This window comes from Salmo salar, chromosome 14, assembly GCF_965601325.2.
Source record: "Salmo salar chromosome 14, fSalSal1, whole genome shotgun sequence".
Taxonomy (NCBI): Eukaryota; Metazoa; Chordata; class Actinopteri; order Salmoniformes; family Salmonidae; genus Salmo; species Salmo salar.
Window position 1 is genome coordinate 6,695,736 of NC_138304.1, and position 17,728 is coordinate 6,713,463.

Genomic DNA, 17,728 nt, shown 5'->3' on the forward strand with positions numbered 1-17,728 from the left:
AAACAAGACAATTTCTAAGTGACCCCAAACTTTTGAACGGTAGTGTATATCTATAAAAAAATATACTAGGGTATTTTGATATTTTATTGGCAGGTTTAGGAGGAGATTAGGGAGATATCAGGAGGTTACAGCACAGAAAGTGATCGGTGGTATGGGGGATTGAACCGCTGCCTCCAGGGGCCTTGACATTGAGCTCCAATCATATTTTTTTACTGAGGTACTCTCTCTCTTTTCTGGTCATTCTCAGGCAGTTACTCTCAAGGAATACCCGGCTGTGGCAGTGTTCAAGGATGGCACTTACTTCCTTTATGAAGGTAAGAGACCAGTGTTGCATTCATAGCCGCTGGAAGTAGGTGTGCGGCAGCACCCCCGGTGGTAAAATGGCAAAACGGCAGCACCCCCTGCAGAAGAATTTGTGTTGTTGCAAGAAAAATTGATTAAACTATTTTTTCCATTGCATTATTGATATAAAGAATGCATGACTGCAAGGTTGAATGTTTGTGGTTAATTCCTTCCTGTAGGGAAGCAGTTAGCATTTACAAGATCAAGCACAATCAAAATCTACATGTCTCAGAAAATACTTTCTGCTTTCTTCAATCCTGTAATGAGCCAATCAAAACAAAAACCTGCCAACACAGTAGCCCAAACTGATGCCTCCTATTGCCACACAATGGAGACCGAAGTGCTGGCACCTGAAGCAGGAGAACTCGGGTGGTGACGCGAGTTCTTTGAAGTAGTGGATCTTGTGCAGTCAGAAGTGGAGAGAAGATTGAGTAGGAAGGGCTAGGGATATACAGTGCATTCGGAAGGTATTCAGACCCCTTGACATTTTCCACAATTTGTTACATTACAGCCTTCTTCTAAAATGTATTGAAATGATTTTTTCTCTCATCAATCTACACACAATACCTCATCATGACAACACAAAAACAAGTTTAGAATTTTTTGCAAATTAATTCCAAATAAAAACACTTAAATATCACATTTACAGATCAAATTTTATGACCAATTTATGTAGAAATCCAGGTATTTCCAAAGGGTTCACATAGTTTTTCTTGCCACTTTAAGTATTCAGACCCTTTACTCAGTACTTTGTTGAAGCACCTTTGGCAGTGATTACAGCCTCGAGTCTTCTTGGGTATGACGCTACAAGCTTGGCACACCTGTATTTGGGGAGTTTCTCCCATTCTTCTCTGCAGATCCTCTCCATCAGGTTGGATGGGGAAGGTTGCTGCACAGCTATTTTCAGGTCTCTCCAGAGATGTTCAATCGGGTTCAAGTCCGGGCTCTGGCTGGGCCACTCAAGGACATTGAGACTTGTCCCGAAGCCACTCCAGCTTTGTCTTGGCTGTGTGCTTAGGGTCGTTGTCCTGTTGGAAGGTGAACCTTCGCCCCAGTCTAAGATCCTGAGCACTCTGGAGCTGGTTTTCATCAACGATCTCCCTGTCCTTTGCTCCGTTCATCTTTCCATCGATCCTGACTAGACTACCAGTCCCTGACGCTGAAAAACATTCCCACAGCATGATGCTGCTGCCACCACTATGCTTCACTGTAGGCATGGTGCCAGGTTTGCTCCAGATGTGACGGTTGGAATTCAGGCCAAAGTTCAATCTTGGTTTCATCAGACCAGACAATCTTGTTTCTCATGGTCTGAGATTCGTTTAGGTGTCTTTTGGCAAACTCCAAGTGGGCTATCATGTGCATTTTACTGAGGAGTGGCTTCCATCTGGCCACTCTACCATAAAGGCCTGATCGGTGGAGTGCTGCAGAGATGGTTTTCCTTCTTGAAGGTTCTCCTATCTCGACAGAGTAACTCTAGAGCTCTGTCAGAGTGACCATCGGGTTCTTGGTCACCATCTTGACCAAGGAAGAGGAAGAGTCTTGGTGGTTCCAAACTTCTTCCATTTAGGAATGATGGAGGACAATGTTTTCTTGGGGACCTTCAATGCTGCAGACATTTTTGGTACCCTTCCTCAGATCTGTGCCTCAACACAATCCTGTCTCGGAGCTCTATGGACAATACTTTCGACCTCATGGCTTGGTTTTGGATCTGACATGCACTGTCAACTGTGGAACCTTATATAGACGGGTGTGTGCCTTTCCAATACAGTAGCAGAACAATATACTACTAACACCTATAATAAATACTACAGTTCTACAAAGGGAATACTTACATATGGTGGGTGCAGTGAGGTGTTCGGAGTCACTTTGATACAAGTTGAGATTGTTGTTATGGGATCTTTCACATCTCTTGAGTCATTGACTTCTTTGTATCCAACATACTGTCCATCGTGTGAGGGATAGATTGCTCGAATGGCCCCAACAACAAACGCAGGCAAAGGGATTCGGTGTCCTCTGCTTAGCTTCTCCCCACGTAGAACAAACTCCCAAAATAATCTATAGGCCACCATGCGGTATTGTCTGTAAGAGAATGATAAAAAGCCTATTAGACTTTCATGGGAAATTGTTGGGTACTGTCTGTATTCCTACAGTAGAAGCACAATGCAGAATATTACACATCTCACAAACACACAGTACCAGTCAAAAGTTTGGACACTCCTACTCATTTAAAAATAAATCATTTTTTAACCTTTATTTAACTTGGCAAGTCAGTTAAAGAACAAATTATTATTTACAATGACGGCCTAAGAACAGTGGGTTACCTGCCTTGTTCAGGGGCAGAACAACAGATTTTTAAATTGTCAGCTCGGGGATTCTATCAAGCAACCTTTCAGTTACTGGACCAACGCTCTATCCACTAGGCTTTCTTTATTTTTACTATTTTCTGCATTGTAGAATAATAGTGAAGACATCAAAACTATAAATAACACATATGGAATCATGTAGTAAACAAAAAGGTGTTTAACATATCAAAATATATTTTATATTTCACATTCTTCAAAGTAGCCACCCTTTGCCTTGATGAAAGCTTTGTACACTCTCGGCATTCTCTCAACCAGCTTCATGAGGTAGTTGCCTGGAATAACATTTCAATTAACTGGTGTGCCTTGTTAAAAGTTAATTTGTGGAATTTCTTTCCTTCTTAATGTGTTTTAGCCAATCAGTTGTGTTGTGACAAGGTAGGGGTGGTATACAGAAGATAGCGCTATTTGTTAAAAGACCAAATCCATATTATGGCAAGAACAGCTCAAATAAGCAAAGAGAAACAACAGTCCATCATTACTTTAAGACATCAAGGTCAGTCAATCCGGAACATTTCAAGTGCAGTTGCAAAAACCATCAAGCGCTATGCCTGGCTCTCATGAGGACCGCAACAGGAAAGGAAGACCCAGAGTTACCTCTGCTGCAGAGGATAAGTATATTAGAGTTACCAGCCTCAGAAATTGCAGCCCAAATAAATGCTTCACAGAATTCAAGTAACACACATCTCAACATCAACTGTTCAGAGGAGACTGCATGAATCAGGCCTTCATGGTCCAATTTCTGCAAAGAAACCACTACTAAAGGACACCATTAAGTAGAAGAGACTTGCTTGGGCCAAGAAACATGAGCAATTGACATTAGACCGGTGGAAATCTGTCCTTTGGTCTGATGAGTCCAAATTTGAGATTTTTGCTTCCAACCGCTGTGTCTTTGTGAGACGCAGAGTAGGTGAATGGATGATCTCTGCATGTCTAGTTCTCACCGTGAAACATGGAGAAGGAGGTGTGAGGGTGCTTTGCAGGTGACACTGTCAGTGATTTATTTAGAATTCAAGACACACTTAACCAGCATGGCTACCACAGCATTCTGCAGCAATATGCCATCCCATCTGGTTTGGGCTTAGTGGACCTATCATTTGTTTTTCAACAGGACAATGACCCAACACATCTCCATGCTGTGTAAGGGCTATTTGACCAAGAAGGAGAGTGATGGAGTGCTGCATCAGATGACCTGGCCTCCACAATTACCTGACCTCAACCTATTTGAGATGGTTTGGGATGAGTTGGACCGCAGAGTGAAGGAAAAGCAGCCAACAAGTGCTCAGCATATGTGGGAACTCCTTCAGGACTGTTGGAAAAGCATTCCTGGTGAAGCTGGTTGAGAGAATGCCAAGAGTGTGCAAAGCTGTGGTCAAGGCAAAGGGTGGCTATTTGTTTAACACTTTTTTGGTTACTCTATGATTCCATATGCGTTATTTCATATTCTACAATGTAGAAAATAGTAAAAATAAAGAAAAACCCTTGAATGAGTAGGTGTGTCCAGATTTTTGACTGGTACTATTCGTTAGCTAGATAGCTAGCTACCACGCACAGGCATAGTTAATATGCATCATAAAGCCAAAGTAATTCCTTTTCTATTTGTCATCATCAACAAAAATATTTATCCAGTTTTGCTCCTAATGAGATGCACTGAGGCTAGCTAACGTTATTTAGCTAGCTATATCATTAGGCTACAGTACATGTTGGGTATAGCAAACAAAGCTGGCTAGCTTGGCTTGTAGTAGTACCAGCAAGCCCGTTATGGCCGAATCGATTATAAAATTATACTGTACTGAACAACACTGCCTTGTGTAAAAAGAGAGCATAAATTGCTAGCTAGCTACCGAGAGCAAAACACCTTACTCATTTGTCAGTTGCCCTCCTGGTCCAGATGGTCTAGACTGCTGCCACTAGTTGATCTTGGAGGTTCATAAAAACGTCTCCAGCACCCCTCTATCCACATGTGCGTCGAAACTTCGATTGTCCATGATCAAATTCGTTGCGGCACAGATATCTTCTGTCGGCATTCGCATAGGCACCACCAGTCAGAGTCTGGTCGTGTCACCTTATCACTACTTGCTGGTCTGGCAATTCTTGTTCTCACTGTCTCATCTCATCTTCAGTGTATTCTGGCTCAAATTAATAGGGCTGTATGTCCCTATGTAAAAGAACATCAAAAACGTTTTCAGCGACCAGCTCTTGGAAAGAGGAATTATCAGAAGCAGCCATTGTAATTATTTAGCAATCTCAGATAGAGTGCAGAGTAACATAGCTCCCATGAACCTGTAGAAACGAGTACAGCACCTGTTTTGAAAAGCCTGCCTTTGAGGGTGGGAACAAAATTGGTACAAGGAAGTAAGGCTCCTGTCAGGAATTAGCTGTTACAAAGCCAGTGAAAATGAGTTCGACCTAGATAACCTGCAATGTCGTGGCAAATAGGAACATTGTTGAGAAAAGTCCAATCGTTCTATTGAACAAGGACAACCATATCTACTCGATGCTAGCGTGATCGTGCAATTGACAAAACACAAAGCCCACAATAATTGCTACAAAACATGACTCAATTCATTTTTATATCAGACAGCAGGCTCAATCAACCAATGACATCATTGGTTGTCTATTCCGGTGAGAAAATGAAAAAATACCACTATGGTGCATAATTATGTCTGAAACACATTTAATCGCAGTTGTTATGTTCTGTTTGTTGTGCAATTATTTCCAAGGATTGTGTGCTTTGTTGGGAGGTTCTGGTGATAAAAGAGTCCACTTTGCTGGATTTAGTTGGGTGGCACCGGCGGATTCTGCATGGAGAGCTCTCAGCTTTGTTTTGTATGCAGTGCGCTCATGATTTATGGGGTTTGGAGTCTCTGCTGTACCATAGTCAGTACAGTGTACCACCATTTGCACAAGGGTCCCAAAGCTGAGTGAGTTAAAAGTGTAAGGGCTAATTAGACCCTCAGCCACTTCGACCGAGCCAGCAAGGCTGCAGGCTTCAGAGCAAGTGCAATCCTGACACGCAATGCGAAATGTTTGGAGTTTATGCGATTTCATACAAAAGAATGGAGAGGCATGCCTAATTATATACCAAAAGCATTTGTTTATGTCTTATTTTGAGACTTGACACATGTTACAGATGAAATACCTCCCAAATTAAATGTTTAACTGTTACTGAGGTTTATATCTTGTAAAATGACGGGGGGGGATTTGTTTGTTTGTAAATCTATGGTCGTTTTTATTTTTATAAGTTGAATATGAATTGCATCATTCAAGTCAGAAGTGTACCGAAGTTGATGGGTTTATTGATCCCATCGCCACTCTGGAAGTCACCCTCGCATTTCGTCAGCATCACGTGGCAACGGTGGGCCCTCCGATTGAGTTAGTAGGGGCTAGGGGGCGGTTTAGGATTCACAGTTTCTCTCCCTCTCTCTCTTTATCCCTCTTCCCTTGTGGTTGATATCAAATGATCTGGAGCAGTGCTCTCAATAGTCTTCTATTTGCTATTAGTTTACAATTCTAAACTTGGCAAAAAGGGAATGGGAGCAATATCAAATAAGGAACATGGCACTATCTCTGCCTCGGCTCAGGCCTGCTCCAGCCCATGTCAAACACGTAGGCTTAGTAGCCCACTAGCAATCAACACAGGGCGCGGCCCCGCCGGTGCTGGATTGACGTGAGCGCTGCATAGCTGTCAATGGTCCTGAAACCGTTTATTTTTGTGCTCAGTTTTATTAGGCCCAATCTTGTGATTATTAAGGGTATTTTCACACTTTGTCTCTTTCAGCAAATTTTTCTAAACTCAGTGCGGTTCGCTTCATTTTTTGTTCAGTCTGAACTCTCCAAAGGAACTCTGACCACTCACATGAGCCCCCGAAGCGAACCATCTCAAGAGATGGTCGCTTGAATTCTGTGTTCCGGTGTGCTGTTTTTGGATATTGTTTAGCGATTGTCAAGGATACACAGAAATTCCAAAATATGTGTGGAGTTTTGTACTGACACGATGTTCAGATTATTTGTTTGCAATAGGCTAAGAGCGCTTCATCAGCAGTGTATTTGATTGTCGGGTTTGAATGGTGTGAGAAGACAACAATATTTTGTGAGGTCATTGCTATCCGGTCTCCCTGGGACGTCCCAACCCTAACGTTACCCTATTGACGTTGACATTTAAAATGGTTAAGGTAAGGGTTAAGGTTAGGTAAGGGTTATGGTTAAGGTTAGGATTTAGGGTAGGGATGTCCCAAGGATTCTAGATAGCTCTAATCACAAAATCAATGCTAGGTCTTAAAGGAGCAGTACCCTGCATTGGGTGTAGAATTTTGAATTACAGCATTATTTAATCCGCAGTATTCTTATGCTATTTACTCTGTTACCAATAATATTTACATGTTAATATCTTCTGATTATAATTATTATGTCTCATCTTTTAACTAAATGCAATCTATTAGCTCCCAAAATGTAAGTCGGTATATCTAGCTGTCCGATAACATGATCTGATGATGGAATGGCTTATCTGGCACTTTGTAAAAACCCAGAATGCATTGAGTAAATGTTGGAAAAAGATCTTAGTTCCATTCTAAACATAGCATTGTGAATGCAAAAAAGACTCGAACCACAAAATAGGTGAAGTGAACTGGCAAAAGAGTTAAGTCCTCATTCAAAGGCAAGGGCAGTGTGAGTACAAAGAGTTACGTATATAGCTTTTTTTTTTACCCCAAAGTTCACATTAAAGAGGACTGAGATTGGTTATTTTAAAGAGGCCTATATGTGAAAACAACCTAATTTATTTACAACACTTGTTTTCTCTCTCTGACACACCTGTAATTATGCAGTACAAAGAAATGTGAGCGCTGTTTACAGCAGGCTTTTTTGCAAACAGCCATGAATTAAATTAACTTAGGCTGCAGTGATACTGTTACCGAATCGTATGCTATGCTTAGCTACTCATCACATCATCAACCACGGCTATGGTTGAAGTCCAATTATTTTCCCTTCACCAAGAGGTGTCCACTCATTCACTCCCCTTCACACAGTTAAAAGCATTGGATTGGTGCAACCATGTCCGGAGGGAGTTTCCACCATATTCCTTTCCTCTGTCCATTCCTTATAAATCCATGAAGGGCAGTGTGTGATTACACACTTTGGGAGAAGGGTAGAGAATCGCACCGCAGCCCTAGAACATAGTCAGCTACAATTTTTTGGGGATCATCATTTGCTAAAAGTTGTTCATTATACTGTAGCCTACTTAGGCTGTTGTTGATCAATCGGGAAAGTCTTCAAGTGCATTTTTGTGTTGTTTAATCACTCTCAGCAGCCTCTCGTTAACATTAGTATTCTTCGACTAGAAACTTGTATATTATATATTATTTCTCTTGTCTCTTAGAACAACATGATGGGGACCTCGCATCCTGGATCAATAGTGAACGATTCCTTAATTACCTCCAGATTGACAGCTACACTTTGTATGAAATGGGAGATACAAGTATGTTACACTCTCTCATGCACACACAGATACACGCACGCAGGCACACACACACACACACACACACACACACACACACACACACACACACACACACACACACACACACACACACACGGTAGAGGATGTGCTTTACCAGTAAAAAAAAAAACTTTGAATTAGAAGTATTCAAGAGAATAGATGTCTTTGTGTGTCTACTTGTCTACCACAAGGGGGCAAGCAACAGTGTCCAATATTCTGTGAGTGTATGAACTAGTGCATTACATTGCTATTAATTCTTACAGTGTGGCTTTAATGAATCAGGTAGGAATAAAATCCTATGTGAATGATGGTTATGAAGTGAAGTTAAATGTGTGTTTTTTTCTGTGTTTAGAATTGTTTTGGTGTTTTATTTGTGTTCCTCACCATAGGAAATATTTGGTGTTTTATGTGTGTTCCTCACCATAGGCAAACTGGTGGCTCTGGCTATAGTGGATGAGAGAAACCCTACTGAGGAGAGCATCCGGTATGAATATCTCTTATCCCAATATAATGTAAGGGGTAGTTCACCTGAATTACACATTTACCTCATATGTGCTACAATTCAAGTTACACATGTAGATCTCAAGTTTCCATTAGGCCAAGATCACTCTTACAAATCAACTTTTGTTCATGTGATAAATATTGCCCTCAAAACATTAACAGCCTATTCTTATTAATCAAATATTCCTCCCTACCCAGTTACAAGACCATGGTGGAAAGAGTGGCCACTGAATACAAGGACCTCTATAGCAAGTGAGTTTGTCTGAAACAGAGCGAAACGGGGAGGTACTATCTGAACTTGTCCAATAAGAAATTACTGTTTTCGTTTTATTTTGCAATAAGTTTTTCTACGATGTATCATAATGAATATGGTCCTGATGTCTTCTCAGAGAATTCCAGTTTGGTCACATGGATGGAAACGAGTACATCAATGGCCTCATCATGGAGTGAGTGGTCATTTCTCTTTTCTGCCCTTATTTAAAATTCAGAAGTAGCCAGAGTTTTTGCACAAATCCACAATTGACTAGGCCTGCCTAGTAGTGCCTTCCGTACACAGCACAGTGGCGACCCATCGTTCAGGACAGGTGGGGTAGAGCCATAGATTTACAGTAGAAATGCCCATCCAAGAAGGTTAAAGATCATTGGCCACAGACACAATTATGTCAAATCACGTTAGCTTTGATTGGACTGATAATGTCAATATCATACTTTTAAAATCCTTGATAGCTAGATAAGCAGTTAGAATCATAAATCACGTCAATAATCTACTGGAAAATTATTTTCCTTGTCATATAAAAATAAATTAGAGAGAACTTCTCAGTGCTCATTGGCCTTTGGGCATAAATATTACACAAGTCGGAAATCGCAAATTCAACAATGAGTGATTTGGAAGGAAGCAGTGACTAACTGTGAACATCGCAAAGCAATCACTATTTTGCTTCCCTTGCCTGCTATTTGGTGGAGAGGGTGGGTGGTCCATGTCTGGGTTTAAAGATTTAAAACATCTGTCTGAAAGGGACTCAAAATATGAGAATTGTGCATCACATCTAGATAACGTTGTTAAACTAGGACTGCTGGGGAAACCAAACATTGTGGCTAGACACCACATATAGATGAGCAATCAACCTTCGCAACCAACAAACGGAGGAGAATAGGTACGTGCTTGCCAAAATTATAGCATGCATTAAATTGTGTGGCTAAACAAATAAAGATATAGCAGTGCATTCGGAAAGTATTCAGACCCCTTTACTTTTCCCACTTTGTTAGGTTCCAGGCAGTAATTGAGGCTGGACGGTTTCGCTGCCAGCCTTATTCTAAAATTGATTAAGTCATTTTTTTTCCATGATCAATATACACACAATACTCCATAATGACAAAGCAATAACAGGTTTTTAGTATTTTTGTTGCTAATGTATTAAAAATAAGAAACTGAAATATCACCTTTACATAAGCATTCAGACCCTTTACTCAGTACTTTGTTGAAGCACCTTTGGCAGCGATTATAGCCTCGAGTCTTATTGAATATGATGCTAAATGCTTGGCACACCTGTATTTGGGGAGTTTCTCCCATTCTTCTCTGTAGATCCTCTCAAGCTCTTTCAGGTTAGATGGGGAGTGTCGCTGCACAGCTATTTTCAGGTCTCTCCAGAGATGTTTGATGGTGTTCAAGTCCGGGCTCTGGCTGGGCCGCTCAAGGACGTTCAGAGACTTGTCCCAAAACCACTCCTGCTTTGTCTTGGCTGTGTGCTTACGGTCGTTGTCCTGTTGGAAGGTGAACCTTCGCCCCAGTCTGAGGTCCTGAGCGTTCTGGAAAGGCTGTCATCAAGGATCTCTCTGCACTTTGCTCTGTTCATCTTTCTCTCGATCGTGATTAGTCTACCAGTCCCTGCTGCTAAAAAACATCCACACAGCATGATGCTGCCACCACCATGCTTCACCGTAGGGATGGTGCCAGGTTTCCTCCAGACATGATGCTTGGCATTCAGGCCAAAGAGTTCAATCTTGATTTCGTCAGACCAGAGAATCTTGTTTCTCCTGGTCTGAGAGTCTTTAGGTGCCTTTTGGAGAACTCCAAGCGGGCTGTCATGCGCCTTTTACTGAGGAGTGGCTTCCGTCTGGCCATTCTACCATAAAGGCCTGATTATTTTGAATGCTGCAGAGATGGTTGTCCTTCTGGAAGGTTCTCGCATCTCCACAGAGGAAGTCTGGAGCTCACCTCCCTGACCAGACCAAGGCTCTTCTCCCCCGATTGCTCAGTTTGGCTGGGCTGCCAGCTCTAGGAAGAGTCTTGGTGGTTCCAAACTTATTTCATTTAAGAATGATGGAGGCCACTGTGTTCTTGGGGACCTTCAATTGGGGCAGATATTTTTTGGTACCCTTCCCCAGATCTGTGCTTCAACACAATCCTGTCTCGGCGCTCTACAGACAATTCCTTCCACCTCATGGCTTGGTTTTTGCTCTGACATGCATTGTCAAATGTGGGGCCTTATATAGACAGGTGTGTGCCTTTCCAAATCATGTCCAATCAATTTAATTTACCACAGGTGTACTCCAATCAAGTTCTAGAAACATCTAAAGGATGATCAATGGACACAAGATGCATCTGAGCTCAATTTCAAGTATAATAGCAATGGATCTGAATACTTATGTAAATAACGTATTTCTGTTTTTGATTTTCAATACTTTTGCAAAAATGTCCAAAAAACAGTTTTTGCTTTGTCATTATTGAGTTCTGTGTGTAGATTGATGAGAATTTGTATTTATTTAATCCCTTTTACAATAAGGCTGTAACGTAACAAAATGTGTAAAAAGTCAAGGGGTCTGAATACTTTCCAAATTTAGTGTAGGCTACCGTCCGTCTCAGCTTGCTCATGTCTTAATCGAAATTACGGCTTGATTCTTATCCTCTCATCATTCCATTATGCCATAGTTTGTACATCTCCATTGTTATGTTGCTTAAATAGGTCTCATTAGTATCTTATTCATCATTTTAGGCAATGTTAGAATGATGCATTTCATTGTTTTGCTTACTTTGTGTATTATAATAGTTCATGTGGTTTTCTCCATGAGGAGGGGATACTATATAATGTTGTTAGGTCTGTAACCATGTTTGCCAGTGAGTCTCTTCCCATTCAAAATGTTTTGTTCACAAAAAGTGAAGGAATGGACCTATGTAATTCCAGTTCATATTGTGAGGGTTGTTTTGTTTGTGCAATGCACTGTCTGTGCGTCAGTATATTGTCAATAAAAGTGGATCCTCATAATTGTATTTTCCTTCCCTTTTAGACCACATAATAAAATACTTCAAATGGTAGGCTAACCGCTGAGTCCATGTCTCTCGCACTCTCTCTCAATTCAATTAGCTTTATTGGCATGAAGTAACAATGTACATATTGCCAAAGCTTATTTTGGATATTTACAATATAAAAAAATAAATAAAATGAGAATCAAAATTGTCAACGGGACAACATTAACAAAAATAACCAAGGGTCAAAATAACCATACATTCAACAATAACAATAAGCATACAGTAGAGTACATGTACAGGTTGATTGGTCTGTCAGACACTGTCCCTCAACTCTCTCTCTCTCTGTGGTGACTTAAAAGAAGAGAAGTTAATGCCTCAACATCTTACTGATTTTATCTGAACTAACATCTATCTGAATTTCTGTTAGTGTCCATTTCCATGGGGCTGAATGAATAGTTGTTTTATTTGATCTGAACTAACATCTATCTGAATTTCTGTTAGTGTCCATTTCCATGGGGCTGAATGAATAGTTGTTTGCACTTGCTTTTAGTTAGAGCTACTTGTGTTAATGATAAAATAACAGACATGATGAATTTACTGAACATAAATGTAATAATGTTGGTGTATGGTTCAAAACTCATGTCGGCATTCATTATTATTGAGGGAGAACACAGTTCTTGTCGAGTTACACGAATCCACAAGGAGTCAGTAGAGACCGTATTTATTTAAGCAAGACAGCCATATCAGCTATGTTTTTTAAAAGTCTGGATAAACTGTTTTGCTGCCAGACAAGGCTCCGCTGATAGCCATGTGTAGCGGTGGTAACGATTCACTCTATGGTGCTAAAAAGAAAGCTCTGTTGTTGGGACAGCTTTATGTAGGCCCTAGCTATTTGTGGGCACCGTTTGTCACTGTTATAGTGCATTTAATGTATTGTTTATTGTTGTGTTGTGTAGTGGCTTCACTGAAATCGCCACTGACACAGCGTGTTGACAACTAACCCTAAACCCTATGTGTATGTGTTGACAGAGAACTGGCCATGCCCTCTATTATCGTGCTCAACGTGTCCAACGATGGATATTTCCTACCGCCCAACAAAGTGGAGACAAAGGAACAGCTGGTGAAGTTCATCGATGGAGTGTCGAAGGGCCGGATTAAAGTCAGTCTAACTAAGCCTAAATCTGACCTGGGATTAAATTGTATTTGAAATCTTTGAAATAATTTACCTGTGCTTGATTAAGCTTGCCCAGCACAATAGAAACATTAGAATAGTTCCAAAGTGCAAACCCTGTCAATTTCATTGAAGCTCAAACAAACACTTTTTTACAAAAAATGTAAAATACAGAGAACCATGTTCAACTATGATACATTTGATGCAATGTGTAGTGTCCAGCAAAACATTGTATATTACCCAATAACATTTGTATATGCCATGTCTTTCTTGAAAATATCCAACATTAATAATCTTGTTTCAATCAGTCCCAGGGAGGGAATGGATACTATCAATGCTTTATAAGGATTGCGTTCAACACCAAAACGACTGTTACAGTAAGTCACAGAACATGTTGGCACGAGGCTTTCATTTTCACTTTGACATACAGTTGAAGTCGGAAGTTTACATACACTTAGGTTGGAGTCATTAAAACTCATTTTTCAACCACTCCACAAATGTCTTGTTAACCTGTTATGGCTAGGGGGCAGTATTTTCACAGCCGGATAAAAAACGTACCCGATTTAATCTGATTATTACTCCTGCCCAGAAACTAGAATATGCATATAATTAGCTTTGGATAGAAAACACTCCAAAGTTTCTAAAACTGTTTGAATGGTGTCTGTGAGTATAACAGAACTCATTTGGCAGGCCAAAACCTGAGAAGATTTCATGCAGGAAGTGGCCTGTCTGACAAGGTGTCGTTCTTCTTGCCTCTGTTTATTGAAGACTGGGGATCTCTGCTATAACGTGACACTTCCTACGGCTTCCATAGGCTCTCAGAAGGCGGCAAAAAGCTGAATCGTGGCTTTGCAGGCTCTGGTTGAAAAAAAGTAGCGCGTTTGGGTAGTGGCTGGTTACAGTACTGTGAGACTCAGGCGCGTGCCCGCGTCGACCAAATGCTTTGTTTTCTTTTGTCTGTTTACCTAAACGCAGATTCCCGGTCGGAATATTATCGCTTTTTTTACGAGAAAAATGGCATAAAAATGGATTTTAAACAGCGGTTGACATGCTTCGAAGTACGGTAATGGAATATTTAGAAATCTTTTGTCACGAATTGCGCCATGCTCGTGACCCTTATTTACACTTCGGATAGTGTCTAGAACGCACGAACAAAACGCCGCTGTTTGGATATAACGATGGATTATTTTGAACCAAACCAACATTTGTTATTGAAGTAGCAGTCCTGGGAGTGCATTATGACGAAGACAACAAAGGTAATCAAACTTTTGTAATAGTAAATCAGAGTTTGGTCAGGGCTAAACTTGGTCGGTGTCTAAATGGCTAGCCGTGATGGCTGGGCTATCTACTGAGAATATTGCAAAATGTGCTTTCACCGAAAAGCTATTTTAAAATCGGACATATCGAGTGCATAGAGGAGTTCTGTATCTATAATTCTTAAAATAATTGTTATGTTTTTTTGTGAACGTTTATCGTGAGTAATTTAGTAAATTCACCGGATGTTTGCGGGGGTATGCTAGTTCTGAACGTCACATGCTAATGTAAAAAAGCTGGTTTTTGATATAAATATGAACTTGATTGAACATAACATGCACGTATTGTATAACATAATGTCCTAGGGTTGTCATCTGATGAAGGTCATCAAAGGTTAGTGCTGCATTTAGCTGTGGTTTGGGTTTATGTGACATTATATGCTAGCTTGAAAAATGGGTGTCTGATTATTTCTGGCTGGGTACTCTGCTGACATAATCTAATGTTTTGCTTTCGTTGTAAAGCCTTTTTGAAATCGGACAGTGTGGTTAGATTAACGAGAGTCGTGTCTTTAAAATGCTGTAAAATAGTCATATGTTTGAAAAATTGAAGTTTTCGGATTTTAGAGGAGTTTGTATTTCGCGCCACGCCCATCATTGGATATTGGAGCAGGTGTTCCGCTAGCGGAACGTCTAGATGTAAGAGGTTAACAAACTATAGTTTTGGCAAGTCAGTTAGGACATCTACTTTGTGCATGACACAAGTCATTTTTCCAACAATAGTTTACAGACAGATTATTTCACTTATAATTCACTGTATCACAATTCCAGTGGGTCAGAAGTTTATATACACTAAGTTGACTGTGCCTTTAAACAGCTTGGAAAATTACAGAAACTGATGTCATGGCTTTAGAAGCTTCTGATTGACATAATTTGAGTCAATTGGAGGTGTACCTGTGGATGTATTTCAAGGCCTACTTTCAAACTCAGTGCCTCTTTGCTTGACATCATGGGGAAATCTAAAGAAATCAGCCAAGACCTCAGAAATAAAATTGTAGACCTCCACAAGTCTGGTTCATCCTTGGGAGTAATTTCCAAACGCCTGAAGGTACCACGTTCATCTGTACAAACAATAGTATGCAAGTATAAATGCCATGGGACCACGCAGCTGTCATACCGCTCAGGAAGGAAATGCGTTCTGTCTCCTAGAGATTAACTTACTTTGGTGCGAAAAGTGCAAATCAATCCCAGAACAACAGCAAAGGACCTTGTGAAGATGCTGGAGGAAACAGGTACGAAAGTGTCTATATCAACAGTAAAACGAGTCCTATATCAACATAACCTGAAAGGCCGCTCATCAAGGAAGAAGCCTCTGCTCCAAAACCGCCATAAAAAGCCAGACTACGGTTTGCCACTGCACATGGGGACAAAGATCGTACTTTTTGGAGAAATGTCCTCTGGTCTGATGAAACAAAAATAGAACTGTTTGGCCATAATGACCATCGTTATGTTTGGAGGAGAAAGGGGAAGGCTTGCAAGTCGAAGAACACCATCCCAACCGTGAAGCACGGGGGTGGCAGCACCATGTTGTGGGGGTGCTTTGCTGCAGGAGGGACTGTCCAAAATTAAACAATTTAAAGGCAATGCTACCAAATACTAATTGAGTGTATGTAAACTTCTGACCCACTGGGAAGCTGAAATAAATCATTCTCTCTACTATTATTCTGACATTTCACATTCTTAAAATAAAGTGGTGATCCTAACTAACTGACCTAAGACAGGGAATTTTTACTGGGATTAAATGTCAGGAATTGTGAAAAACTGAGTTGAAATGTATTTGGTTAAGGTGTATGTAAACTTCCGACTTCAACTGTAATTACATTTTATCAGTGCTGTTGTATAATGGATATTTTTTTTTGTATAGCAAAGTGCGGCTTTGCCTTACCTCTGTGCCCTGACCACAAGATCAACACCACCAATCTACACCTCTCTCTCTCTCTCCTCTTCCTCAGAATATATTTACCAATGCGCCCCTTTTGGGCGCCTTCCTCGTCGTTGTTTTCGGCGGCGGCGGAAGTGCCATCTGTTACGGCCTATGCATGGCCTGGCGCTCAATGAGAAACACAGAGGCGATGAGCGACACAGAGGACGAGGAACCAATCACTGGGGAGAGGGTGGAGCCAAAGCAGCTCAAAGGTCCTGGGGAAGACAAGAAGACTGAGACGAAAGCGAAGAATCCGGCAGAGAAGAAGGCCGATTAAGTATGAAGTATGAAGTATTGAACTGCCCATGTCTCCCTCATAAAATATGTATTCTGACCTCAATGGGACTTCCTGGATAAATAAAGGTTAAATAAAAAAATAAACTACAATAAACCCCTACCCCTTAGCCCCTCTGGTAGATATAATAAAATGAGATAGGTTTAAGCAATATGGTAATAACTTTAATTGCCTTCCTATAGACTGTGTGGTGTTTTCGCCATATTGCTTCAACGTACCCTAGGGAGGAGGTACTAGGGGTCAATTGGCGATTCAGGGTGAGTAGTTATTCTGAGTATGTTCAGCAATACTTGAATTTCTACGTCATTAATCATTTTCTAAGAAATTATTAGGGTTATGTTGCAGCACTCCAAACTCTTATTTATTTGATTTGGACATTTTATCATATATATTTTTATTTAAAACATTCATTAATGAATTCATGTCAGTTCATTGTTGTAGAAGACATTGAATTGTAGGGCCTATATAAACCGGAAATGTCTTCACAGTGGGTTACAGGAGACGTTTACAGTGAAATTGTTCTATTTTGTTCCACTGTGGTGTTAGTTTTTTTTAGCACCATCAATAAACCCAGCAAACAATTCTACATTTTTGTAATGTTACCTGTAATGTTCTCCTGGTGTTTGTATCCAGGTTTCTGTTAGTTAGGGGAACATTCTATGTGTGCTAGCAGAAATTCCTGAGAACCTATTTAGCATGTTTTGGCATTACAGATTAAATGTGATGCCATGTTCTCAGAATATCCTATATTAAAGAGCAATTTCACCACTTATCAACCTAATTTTAATTATCTAGCACAATACTAGCGTCTACATATGTGAAAATGGAGCATTTCTACATTTTGTAGAAAGAAATATAAAGTTAACAAGTTCTACACGATAATATCATCAAAACAGTGATTTTCAAACACTATGAAATTCGCAGTGACGTGGGGAGCAAGAAAATAACCTCCTCTGGCTAGAAACTTGTTGCAAGTTTTGAAAACCACAGTTTTTCTTACTTTCAATCTTACCCTGTGATGTCACAGAGAAGCGTTTTTTTACATCCTTTTCTTTTTAACCACAGATCATAGAAATGTGCA

The 17,728-nt window shown here is 40.5% G+C and overlaps 1 protein-coding gene across 1 annotated transcript in view; it reads left to right on the plus strand.

The window, feature by feature from the left end:
- Positions 1-17,233, plus strand: part of LOC106568678 (protein disulfide-isomerase tmx3a) — a 29,715-nt gene extending 12,482 nt beyond the window's left edge. The window contains exons 9-16 of the mRNA XM_014139200.3: positions 248-314; positions 8,080-8,178; positions 8,626-8,683; positions 8,899-8,952; positions 9,090-9,146; positions 12,977-13,106; positions 13,427-13,495; positions 16,381-17,233. Of these exons, the coding sequence (XP_013994675.1) occupies positions 248-314; positions 8,080-8,178; positions 8,626-8,683; positions 8,899-8,952; positions 9,090-9,146; positions 12,977-13,106; positions 13,427-13,495; positions 16,381-16,629 (783 nt within the window). The 3' untranslated portion in view covers positions 16,630-17,233. The remainder of the gene's footprint in view (positions 1-247; positions 315-8,079; positions 8,179-8,625; positions 8,684-8,898; positions 8,953-9,089; positions 9,147-12,976; positions 13,107-13,426; positions 13,496-16,380) is intronic.
- Positions 17,234-17,728: the final 495 nt, after the last annotated feature.